General features: G+C 44.8%; 1 protein-coding gene across 1 annotated transcript; it reads right to left on the bottom strand.

Annotated features, from left to right (window-relative positions):
- Positions 1-1,618: 1,618 nt before the first annotated feature.
- LOC123407581 lies at positions 1,619-12,333 on the bottom strand. The gene is made up of 3 exons (XM_045100749.1): positions 11,898-12,333; positions 11,680-11,806; positions 1,619-2,621 (listed from the first exon to the last, which is right to left on the bottom strand). The coding sequence occupies exons 1-3, from the start codon at positions 12,212-12,214 to the stop codon at positions 1,788-1,790; spliced, it is 1,278 nt and encodes a 425-aa protein (XP_044956684.1). The 5' UTR covers positions 12,215-12,333; the 3' UTR covers positions 1,619-1,787.
- Between the last annotated feature and the right edge of the window lie 644 nt (positions 12,334-12,977).

Raw genomic sequence — 12,977 nt, 5'->3', positions numbered from 1 at the left:
CGCCAAATGGGGGGCGTGTTCCATAGCAAGCGGTGCCCCAAAATTGAGCCCTTCGGTTGATCCCTCAAATTTCAACCTCTCAACATACTCATCGAGCCACTCGAAATACCCGCATTTCTGCAGAACCTGAAAAACAGGGTCGACAACTCATGAACTCTAGATCCAACCCTAGATCCACCGCCCAAATTTGACGAAAAAAGAAAAAATTGGGAGAAATAGACCATATGATTGGTGAAGTAGACAGATCTAACCTGCCCAGGCTGTGGCCTGCTCAAGCATTTCACGAAGTCGCGCCCACGGTTGCCATTTTCTCCCCTCATACAAGTCAGACGCTTCAGAGCTCCATGCGTGGGCAATCGTGGCATCTTGTTAGCGGCACTGGACCGTACTTCCTCCATTGGCGGGAGGCCGAGATCGAGCTAGACATCACTCGCCGGCGACGCGCTTCCTCGCCGGAGAAGAGGAAGAAGAAGGTGGGGGAAAGGAGGAAGGGCAAGCAATGGGGGGAGGATGGGCTGGCTCGAGTCCGGGCACACTGATGAGCATGGCCATGCTTATGTGGATAAGTTGTGAGTCCCGCACACATGCGAGTAAGTGGTGGGTCTTATGTTGACGTGGATAACTGATGGGTCCCGCGTGCCATAACTTAACCCCTTGAGTTTTGCATTTCATGGTTAAACAGAGCCATGTCGCATTGCAGCTATTGTTTGCTTCAAAGATGTCGTACCAGAGCAATTTTGATCAACAACGTCGCACTGCTTCCATTCCGCGTCAAATGTGTCGCACAGGAGCTATTGACCCCCGACATTCAACTTAGCGAGGAGCTTTCGTCCATGCAGTCGTCCAAGTTGTATCCGTTAGAGAGGAGTCGTTTATCCAGTAGTTACAACACCTGAAGTAAAGTTACTATAGCCATGGTTCCAACTGTTGACCATGCACTTCGTCTTCAGGTCGGCTGTGATCTGTCTCAAGTTGCACTTTGGCCGTGCACCCGCTATAGGAAATCCTCACGTCCAAATTCAGCCTGGTAGATCCTACATCCATGTGCCCTCTCCACGCCCGACCGTAAATCCTGTTCCGCATGCTTGGCCACGAGTTTGACTCCTTGGCTACTTCACCTCCTCCTCCTCCTCCAAAGCTCTCAAGTGAGAGTGATCCAAATGTTGCTACAATTTTCAAGGCATGAAATTACGGATTTTGTAAACGTGCCTCTGCTCCCTTCATACAAACTAGTGTCATATGAATAATTCTATACAAATATATTTCTATGGCATATATCATATTCCTTCAAGGTTATATTAACTCAATTGTCTGCTTACGATCTTGCCCTTTCCATTCAGTGTGTGTGTGTGAGAGAGAGAGAGAGTACCGTGGCCACTCATGCCTTTTCCACTCACCCTGCTAAGTTCCGTGGCCCGCTGACCCCACACATCTCAACCTGAACCTATCAACCCTTTGATGTTCCTCCGGGGTGATACCACGGCCAGCAACATCGTTTCCTTCTCGGGCGTGTTAGGGACGAGGTGGCTGGCCGCGTCTCCCTTGACTCGTCCTCATTCTATGCACTTCTTCTCTATCGAGATCGACTGATACGATTGCACGAGGTTTAGCGCACACGAACAACAAATTAATGTACTTTCATAAACGGACCACATAAAGTACCTTCATAAAGTACTCAAATCAAACAAAGTACACACACAACACAAATACATAATAAAACATACAGTCTCATTGTTCTTCTTGCTCATGAAATCCGCCGGGGACATGCATGTATGTCTCACTTGAATCTAGTCATACGATCGAGGGGGCTCCTGGTCCTGCCCGGCGAACTCCCTCGAGGCCATTTGCACCACATCAATGTCGTCAGGGTCGCTTCCACTACCGCTACCTGTGGCACGACGGCTCGGACCAGATGCGTCCATGCCATAGTAGTAGGACCAGCCGCCAGCTCCACCACCCGCGCCGCCCAGCTGGTTGTTCAGGTTGCTCGCCAGGAGGGTCTGTTGTCCGTTGAACGGGTACATGTTCATGCTCGCGTAGGCCGCCGCCTGTTGGATGTCTTGCTCGCTCACCATCTGCGCCGGCAGCAGACCGTACGCCAAGCGGTGGTTCAGCTGCGTGTCGGGAGGGGTGTAGTGAGAGTACCCCCCTTGTTGCCCGCCGGTGGCATTCAGGTCTGGCACCCAGTACTGCATGTTGGCCGAGTTTTGGTGGTTATACATACCAGTCATGGCTGGATTGGGGTAGACCGACTGTGCCTGGGTAGTAGGGGCGATGACATTGCCAGCATCTAGACTGGCCATCCCTATCCGCCTGCCGTGCTCTTGGCCATGATACAATGGTGGGGATGGTGGCGGTGTCTCTGCGGGTGATTCATTGTGCGGGTCCAGGCTGCGGATGTACTCTGCAAGGATGGAGAGCCGGCCGGGAGGGGGCTGCTCGCTGTTCCTCTTCTTGAGCAGGCGCTTCGAGCTTAGACTGCGCTTGGTGGCGTTCCAGTGGTTCTTGACAGCGTTCTCCGACCTGCCTGGGAGTAGCCGGGCGATCACTGACCAGCGGTTTCCCCAGGCCTGGTGCGCCTCGATGAGCTCCATGTCTTCTGCGTCGGTCCAGATTTTCCTCTGCAAGGGAAATATTCGTGAGTTAATTTATATGGAATAATATTCCATTGAGGTACAACTGAACACACCACAACACACCGAGAGTAGTATCTACTACCTTTACTTTTTTAACGCAACACTAAGCTCATGTGCACTTAAGCGTTATCTATTTACAAGTCAATCGATAGTTAGGGTTCATGGGGTAAGGCGATCAGGTTTGATTCCTGTATGTACGGTTCGTCTGGTGTGTGAATCGATGGTGCCTCTGTTTGCATTTCCTATCGACCCCTGTTTGCGGAATCATGCCAGGGTTTAATTTGGGGTTATGAAGGAGGTCGCTTTATGCGAACAAATCGTTGATCACAGGAACTGAAATTGTCAGATGCAGTCTATTTTGAAAGTCTAAAAGTGTGTTGTGTGTTATGACTGATTTTGTTACATTTCTTAACTGAATTTGTTAATTGAATTTGTTAATTCAAATTCGTAACTGAATTTTTAATGACCTACTATGCAGGAGATTTTGATGGTCTGTTCAGTGTTCAGATCCACCATAGGTGTTTCTTTTGTGGGAGTGATTCAAACAAAACATACATGGATGACTGGTTTGACAATTGTGATAGTGACACTTGGTCATTGCTCTGGATTGAGGAGTTTCTTCTGCAGTTGGGATATGGCAACAAAGCTTCCAAGATTGATGTTTACTGGTGTGAACCAGGAAAGACAGTTAGTGATGGCCTGAAGCTCTTGGCTTGTGATGCAGACACTGTTCTCATGATTTGTGCAACAGTAGAGCACAAGAACTTGGTTTTGATAGTAGACAATGGTGATACCATGCAGTCATTAATCAGAGATGATGTTCTGATAAATGGAGTTCCTGAACCACCTAAGGTTATTACTCCAAGGAGGCATGGAAAAGAAAATGTGATGTACCCAGAGAAAGACCAGAGTCGTGGAGAGAAAATGGCAAGGAAAGCAAAGAGATCTATGTCATTTGGAGAAGGTTGTAGCTCAAATCATGGTATGGAGGAGGGAACTGTTGAGGATATTAACAGAAGTGAAGAAGAGAGAGATGGTGGTGATGCAGGTGCAGAAACAGATTAGGATTTTTATGAGAGTGATTATGAAGTTGCAAAAGGTAATGATGACTTGTTTGAGGCAAATGTAGACAAAGATGTAGATGATCACAGGGAGAAGAACATATTGCCAGAATTTGAAGAAGAATTTCCAGAAGATGCTTTGGAGGACAGTCACTTAAATCTGCCAAAAGAAGAAAAAGAGAAGCTGAAGCACAAATTCAGTACTTTCAACCCAATAACTGATCTTAATGCACATGTGTTCAAGATTGGGTTGGTGTTTGCAGATATAAAGGAGTTGAGGCATGCTCTCATGCATATAGGGTAAGGAATGGAGTGAAAGTGAACAAGCTGAGGAACACTTCAATATCACTAGAGGCTGTATGAAAGCTTAGTTTCTCTTGGTATTTGAAGGCAGGTAAAGACAACATGTCTAGTAGCATACAGATCAAGAAGTATACTGACAATTACACTTGCGCCAAAGCATGGGACCTCAGAGTTCCGACTGCTCCTTTTCTTACTAACAAGTTCAGAGAAGAATTCAGAGACAATGAAGAAATGCCTCTCAGAAAATTTTCAGAAAAGGTTGAGACATAATATAACTTGGTTGCACATAGGAGTAAGTTGGAAAGGGCCAGGAGAGCAGCAGTGAAGCAAATAAGGGGAGAAGATGATGAGCAATACAACACTTTGTGGGACTTCGTGTTTGTGATGTTTTGGAGGGATTAATAAATGGAGTGAGCAAGGTTTCCCCTGATTCAAAACATAGAAATTGTGTTAGGCACATATATCAGAATTTTCACAAAGTACACAATGGTGAGAAGCTCAAGAATGACCTATGGTCTATAGCAAGATCCACTAATGAAGCTGCATACACCTAGAACATGGACCTAATGAAAGAACACAGCTTGAGTGCTTATGCATGGGTTGAGAAGCTGGAGCCAAGAACATGGATACAATATTTCTTTGAGCCATTTTGCAAGTGTGACATATTACTGAACAAATATGTCAGAATTGTTCAACAAGTTACATTTTTCTCTAGTGTAATTTTTTGACAATATCTGTGTGCTGACACATTAATGAAAAATATGTCAGAAGTGTTGAACAGGTTACATTTTTCTCCTACAGTTATATTTTGGGTGGGAGGGAAATGCCAATTAAGTCAATGTTGGACTGCATACTATGGAAGCTAACAAACATGATTGTTGGTAAGCACAGAGAGGCAGAGAAATGGACACGCAAATTATGTCCCAAGATACAGAATAAACTGAACAAGTATGTGGAGTGGGAAATGAACTGTAGGGTGCAGGACTATGGACAAGGTGTTTTCGAGGTTTTCTCATTGAATAACACATAGATTGTTGACCTAAATATGTGCTTAGTTGTTACTACAAAAGGTGGGTATTATCTGGCATAACTTGCCATCATGCAATTGCATGTTTTAGGCATGAAATAATTGAGCCACAGAGCATGGTACATTCATGCTACACTGTTGAGGAATATAAGAAATGTTATGGCTTTAATATGATGCCAACGGGGACCCAAAACAATGGAAAAAATGCATGGCATTGCTATTCATCCACCCATATACACAAAAGTAATGGGCATGCCTAAGAAGAATATGAAATAAGATCCAAAGGAGAAGAAATATAAGAATGGAGTGAAAAAAGTGAGCAAACATGGTGTGACGATGCATTGCTCTGTTTGTGGAACTGCTGACATAATAAGAAGGGCCACCAAAACAATGTTATCAAACAACAAATGACGAAGCAACAAATATGGCACAATAGGAATACGATGATCCAAGCATAATTGCTATAATATTCTTTCCTTTAATATTTACCTCACTAATGTTCAAACTTTACTTCAGCCATATACGACGATGAGCGCTAACACATTGTCTTGTACTATTGCAGAATATCATGCCACACAGAGTCTACCCTTAGTTGGATCCAACACAAACACCTGACTCAATGGTTTACAAGATGCAAGTGTAGGAGAAGTTTACATATCCAACACCTAGGGAATTTGTCCCTCTACCCGAGTCTATCTTTATTGCCAATACTAGATACTCATTTCCTATGGCTAGAGTTACAACAGCTATGCCAAGGGGCAGGGATAGAGCTAGAAGCAATGCTGCAAGGGGTGGAGGCAGTGGAAGAGGAGGGGCAAATGCAAGAGGAGGAGCAAATGCAAGAGGAGGTGGCAATGCAAGAGGAGCAAGAGCTGCTGCTCTAGGCTTCTACAACTTGCTATATGGAGCTGATGGCTCCACAACACAGGAGCCAACACATTTCATGCAGGGTGAAGAAGAGGTCCTTTTTACCCAATATGCACGAGGATCTAGCCAAAATCCTTATCTATATGATGACCGATGGCCTGTTGATCTGCATGACTTGTTGTCTCTCTAGTTTATATGAGGAGGTGACAACATGATGGAGTTCATGAATGAACTTTAGTGTGCTGATGGAGTTCATGAATGAACTTGTGGTCTCTAGTTCAATATCTATTTACATGACACTCTGATGATAGATGTGATGACAGTTATGTAACTTTTAGTTTATCTTTGATTGGTATAACTGAACAAGTACTTATGTTAGTCTGAAATACTTGCTCCTAAACCTGTCATGTGAATTATGGTCTGTATTTGCTCCAAAATTTGGACAAAAACTTAGTAAACAACATAAATGCTGTCAAATTTGCCCAGAAGGTGAGCTCTTTTTGACAACTAATTTTCTGCTATATTCCATTTTCCCCCTAAATAACTTATTTTTTTGATAACTCAATTTTCCTTTGAGTAAAAGTACGAGGCCTACCGGTTCCCGCCGTCTGAGGGACTTTTTTGCGTAAATACTAAATGGTCCAGGGGGTTCTATGTAAAAATGCAACGCGCGCCGCTTCGGGCCGAATGTGACACTGACAGTGGGCCATGTATGCTACGACAGCGGCTCATACGGAGCGAGACGGGAATTTTGACTCTACGTGCACGTACACACAAGTTAAGTGACCATAATGATGTATTTTACAAGTCTTAGCACTAAACTAAACATGAGATGCAAGTTTTGTGACCGCGAGTGATATTATCTTGTCATTTTTCTACCATGCATGGATATGTCGTGCACACATCCACCGTTCATCATTGCTTTGAGATTTATATTACCTTTCTTGGTGGTTGGCGAAATTTGTGTTGTGTGAGAGTAACAAAATGTTAAAAATATTTTTCTTCTTTGAAAGTGTATCATAATGTCTTTCATGTACCAACAAATAAGAATGCACTTGTTTCAGATCAGATTTACTAGTACATAAGGAAAAATTATGTTACACTTTGAAACAAGAAAAAGACTAATGTAACACTGTGAAACAATATAAAAGTTGCGAAGATCAGAAAACATAGTGAGAATCTCAAATTATCTAAGGAATCTCAAAGTATCTCAAGAAGCTATTGGTTAGAAAATTTCAACACAACTAAGCCTCGTATACTCTCACAAAATTGATCTATGCCACATATAAATTGATGAAATGGTGGAATGAGCCTAATAGAAAGAATGGAAACAAAAAAAAGTTAGTATGTGAAGAATTATTTGGACTGGATCGACCCATACAAAAAATGGCATGTCTTATTTGTTTTGCAGATATCTTATTAAAGATTACACATATTTTGGGTGTGCTGCAATTTTGGGAATCAATATTGTGCAAGTTGAGGTGACATGATTTACAAAACTTTCAGAAACAAATCTAGTTAGTTATATCACAAGTGCAAGTGTCATTTTTATTTATAGGTTTTGCACTCTTTTTGGTGGAACAAGGAAAAATATTTACCCTTTTATTGATTCACAAGAGAAGTTTGTAAAATAAAAACCGTGAAAGCGACATAAAGACACCAAATTACTCTACTGCATTACATTACTGAAATGCTTAGCCCCCACAATAACCCAAAGAGACGCCTCATCTTGGATGAGGCGAACAATGACCGCCATTGGCGTCACTTTGGTTCGAACATGCGTTACTTTATTTCAAAATCTCCCATCCAACAAGGAGCAAAGAATATAGAGCTTTCCCCGGCTACGAATTATTGAGGAGGACTTCTTTCCACCAAGACTTCACCGTCTCAAAATAATGATAAAGCGTTATACTAGCATGAAGATGAAGATAAAAGATCATGTCATTCCAAACTTTAGGCAAGAACCGACACTTGATGACAAGGTGAGGCACTAATTCTTGCGCTTGGTTGCAAAGAGGGCAAATGCCGCAATTTACCCTGTTTTCGATAACTAACAAGCAAATAACTTACATTTTAGGATGTCAAACCTTCCAAGCCATGGCATGCAAGTTGGATTAGATGAGGCCAACGAACTGAGCCTTGCTGACGAGGCGGTATAATTCCTGTCGATGGCTAGCTTTCTCATGATTGTATCTTGGATGTCCGGTTGGATGACGACATGCATTGGCAATTTTTTCTTACAGAATGAAAAATTCTTAGATGTGCTCTAGTGTGAGGCCTCCTTGACTACCGGTCTATAGGACCCAAAAATCATCTCTTAAAACCTTGTCCGCAATACCACCTTTCTTGCGGGATATTTTTAAAAATTGGTATGATATGCCCAAGTCCCTCCAGCCACGACGGCTCACAAAACTTGGCTTTACTTCCATCACCAATCATACCTTAGTGGCCGCCAGGAAGAGATCACGTTATCACTGTTGCATGACATTCCCATACCACACAACACCCTCTTCGAATCATCCTAGTCAAGCCATAACCATAGTAAGCAAGGTACAATGGCAAATTTCCAAGATTAAGAATTTCCACGCCACCAAACTCCTTCAACTTGCAAACTTGCTCCCTGTTAATTTTGCATTTTCCTCCGATCACTTTGTCCGTCCTTGCCAAAATATACGCACGCCTCAAGCTATCAATTTTCTGAACAACCTCCACCAAGAGGTCAAGCAGTGTATGATGGTGTATGGCCACTGTCGTGAGCACTACCTTGACCGACACCATTCGACATGCGGCATCGGCATCGACAAGTTTCCCTCTCCAATGTGCTAATTTCCCAGCGGGTTTATCTTCAAAGTATTTCAAGTGGACCTCCTTTAATATTTTGACCACGATGGATAGTGCAAGGTAATGGGAAAGATAAGGAACATGCCGGGAAAGACTAGAGTATGTCATTAAGGTTATTTTCATTGCACCAGATACGTGCAACGGGGTCTTTGTGCAATTTGTAACAAGGTTGATAGTATCTCCAAAAGTGGCAAGTGTGGTGGTGACGAATTGGACTTCTTGCTTGATAGGGGAACATAAAACAACCACATCACCGAGGTAAAGGGAACCACGAAGGCTCGTGTGACACTCACCAAGAGGATGAAGTTTTCCTTTGTTCATATACTTGCTAAATATATGGTGCAACGGGTCAATGGGGGGCACAAAGAGAAAAGGGGACAGTGCACCCCTGAATATGCCCACGACCATGCTTGATCGGGTTTTTGGCAAGCCCATTAAGCAAAACTCGCGAAGAACTTAAGGATGGGAGGGCCAAGATCCATCCTGCAAATTGGCCTTGGAAGCCATGGTGACTGAACATTTCTATAAAATAGCCCCACCTAAAGGAATCTAAGGCCTTCTTTATGTTGAGCTTGTAGAGGAGCATGCGTGTCTTGATGTGGTAAAATATTCTAGCCACATTGGGCACATAAATGAAGTTGTCGTGGATACTTCTCCACTTAAGGAAATAACTTTGTGCAATGAAAACAATATCATTCATGTGCAGAGCCAACCTCGTGGCAAGAGTTTTGGCAATTAGCTTGGCCACGACATGCATAAGGCTAATAATCCCAAAATACTCATTCGATGAACCAAGGGATCAAACCGTGGGAACCAAGCGACAAATCTTGAGGATCGAGAATATTAAATAGGGATTTGCTGCCACTTGTTACTTTCACATGAAGATCAACGCGCGGAGGAGGAAAAATAGTATACATCATCTCGAACATGGGAGTGTTTGGGTGATGGATCATGACTACATCAATAGGTGAACCAAGGGACCGGTTTGTGCTAGTGAAGTACACGCTCATCGGCAATGGCATCGCATGGCCACCTTCGCCACCATGCTCCATCGAAGCATCCTCCATACTAAATTCATGTTCTAGTCCGTTCATCCAAAAATTCAAACTGATTCATCACTTGCCCTCATGTCGAGGCTATTTGAGTCCTTAGATGTGGAATCGATGTAGATCGCAAAATCTTTTTTTCATACTGCACTGACAGGGTCTTAAACTTGAGACCTACTGGTTCGGATACCATATTGAATTCATGCTCGAGAGTACATACAAAAATCCAAACTAGTGCAGAGAGTGGGTTATTTCTACATGCTATAGGCGTCATCAAATCGCAGTCAAGTTTGAAAAGCGCTCCTATGATTGGCAGCCTCCCCTGGAACAAAGCCATGAAGCAACCAACCTATTCCTCGTTGACCTATTCCACCTCACCAATGTCTCCCATCCATTGGCAGAGAAGCCTCTGCATGAGCTGGGCGATGGGAATGACCCTACGCGCGCGTGGCATGCAGACGCAGGGTGTGTCGACTTATCGAAGTTGATGCCTTCATGAGCGTCTCCCTCTTTGTTGTGGGTGACCTGGGCGGAGTGGTACTAGGAGCAGGGAGAATGGGAGGCAGCTCCTACACAAAACAATGGAGTGGCAGGGGAGGGTGCTGCCCATATCTCTCATCATTGGGTTGTTGTCAAGGAGTAGTGGGAATGCTGGGAAGCAAGCCATGCCGATAGGCGTGTGAGGTTCTTCATCAAGCCCAAAGAGGACAGAGAGGAGGTCGATGCATGTGCTAACGGCGTGCATAGCTAATCATAGGGCTCGTGGCAATGGGTAGGGGGGCTTGGTGCACGGGCTAGTGGCATGCACATCTCCATAAGCGAAGGAGGACGCACCTACGTACCGAATAGGGTGCGCCTTGCTCAACAAATTGGATGCGGAGGGAATGAAGTGGAACCTGATATTGTCGCATCCAACACATATCTCAAATGCTAATGGAGGAGGAACATCTACTCATATTAACCAAATTTAGGAAAACCATAATAAACAAAAAGCAACAATTTCACAAATAAACAACAGCAAAGCATGTGACCTATTTTCTATATGATTGAACTAATAAAACTACCACATCTCAAATGCAACTTATGTGCTGGAACGACTCTTACTTCAGGGAATACCAAACTGAGGCAAGTCACAAATATGTAACAGAAATAATTTGACAAATAACTAAGACAAAATAAATTTGGTAATCATATATATCTATATCTAGGGAACATTCCTGGGGTCGAAATCCCAACAAATACCCCATAGACCACATGATCAAGATCTGATGGTGGCAGTTTTTTGATTAAAAGTGCACTAAAATAAATAAAATGCCATGCTTTTTTGTTGTTGTAAAAAATGCCATTCTCAAACACTAAAACTGCCCGCCGCACCGTTCGCAAATGCCATCCTAGCCAGCGAATGGTCGCTGGCTATCGTGGTCCAAATTCGGTAACGCTTGGGCGATTACTTTGCAGCTAAGAATTTAAAAATTAAGACACACCATGTCAGTTAGCAAATTTGGATATTTGTAAGTGCAGTTGCGATTTTTTTTACATACTGAGCATAGAATTCGTGTACACATTTCAAATGCTAATGTGCAGGCAGGAACATTGATCCCTATTAATTTTGCAAATAACTTGGGTAGTCAATTAGTTACCTAAGTGAAGAAAGTAGTAATTGCCACATCTACTGAGTAGACTTAAGACATGCAACACTACTAACTATTTTTCCGGGAGTTAATACCCACTTCCGAATGGTGACGAAACTAGGTGCAAACTTTTGGACGTGTAAATCATATTAACAAAAGAAAGAATTTCTCTCGGTAAGCACACTCAATCATAGATCATCAAAATTCTCCAGAATTAGGCTACTAGTAGGGACTATGGAGTAATAAATTCAGATCTCGTGATATTACCTCAATGGTGGGGTCGAGTTGGTTGATCCATCTCTCCCGGCACTGCTTCCCGCTCCGACCCGGGAGGTATAGCGCAACCTTCGCCCAATTCCCGTTGCCAAACTCCTGCACCTTCGCCCTGAGCAGCCTGCAACAAAATCACAAGAAAACTCATGAAGCTGCAGCCGATGATGGACAAAAAAAATAGTTTAGAATTTTGGGTTGGATTTTCTACATACTTGTCTTCCTCCACGGTCCACGCCCCTTTGAACTGTGTCAGGCCGCTGGATCCGGCACGCGGCGGTCGCCGAGGAGGCGCCGCGATTGCCATGTGGGCGTCGCTGCTCCCGTAGCCCGGGAAGCCGGTGGGATCTATCTCGCTGATGCCACGAGAAGCTCTTGATCCGACGCCCGGGACGACGACCACCCCGGCCGGAGCATCATCATCATCATGGACAAAGTGTTGTGCAACACCGCCATGGCCGGAGCCCGGGTAGTGGTTCCCGACCATCGAGGTCGCCATGCCCCAGTTGAAACAGGCACTCCCTTCAGCCATCAACTCGACCTCCGAGGTAGGATCCGACCAGTGGAGGAGGAACACCCGCGGTAGAGATGGGGCAAGCAAAGCGAGGAGAACAAGGGGAGTAGCCTCTGACTCCCTTGTGGGAGAAATGCCTGCGTTCAGAGACGGGCCGATCGGTCTGCGCCTGATATATAGAAGGGAGGGTGGACATCAGACCGCCCATTCTCCGGCCCCCGATTCCTCATCTGATGGCCAGGAGGTGTCCTACTTGGTAATAACGTTCCGACTACAGGTTTTCAAGTTTGTTGTAGACCCTGTGCACCGGGCGTACGCAGTCTCTGGAGAGGTTTGCGTGGTCCAGGGTGGGTCAGGCGTGTCAGTACAGATATGCTGATGTGCAATACCCGTGCCCGTATGGAGGTATGCGCGCAAATTCAGGGGAAACGGAACGCTTGTTGGCGTGCTTCGTGATCACTTGCAGCTAAGTACAGGGTGTGTTTGGATTATATCTGGTCATCTCTCGGGCTGGGCCGGGCTTCGGGCCAGGCCAGAGCAAGCCCGACGTAGAAAACCTAGGTCTGAGCCCGGCCCGGCCCGGCCGTCGGGCCTAGATTTCAGGCCCATGCCCGGCACATCACATCTAATTTCCGTCGGGCTTCAGGCCTCGGGCGGAGCTCTTTCCTGAAAACGCAAAAACAGCAAACCCAGGCCCGGTCCGAAATACTCTTCGGGCTCAAAATTCAGGCCTGAGCCCGGCCCATGGGCAAGATCGGGCCGGCTGGCTCGGGTTTTTTTG

Source organism: Hordeum vulgare, chromosome 1H (genome assembly GCF_904849725.1).
Source record: "Hordeum vulgare subsp. vulgare chromosome 1H, MorexV3_pseudomolecules_assembly, whole genome shotgun sequence".
In the NCBI taxonomy this organism is placed as follows: domain Eukaryota; kingdom Viridiplantae; phylum Streptophyta; class Magnoliopsida; order Poales; family Poaceae; genus Hordeum; species Hordeum vulgare.
Note: the sequence above shows the minus strand (reverse complement) of the source record. Positions and strands in the feature narration are given on the sequence as shown.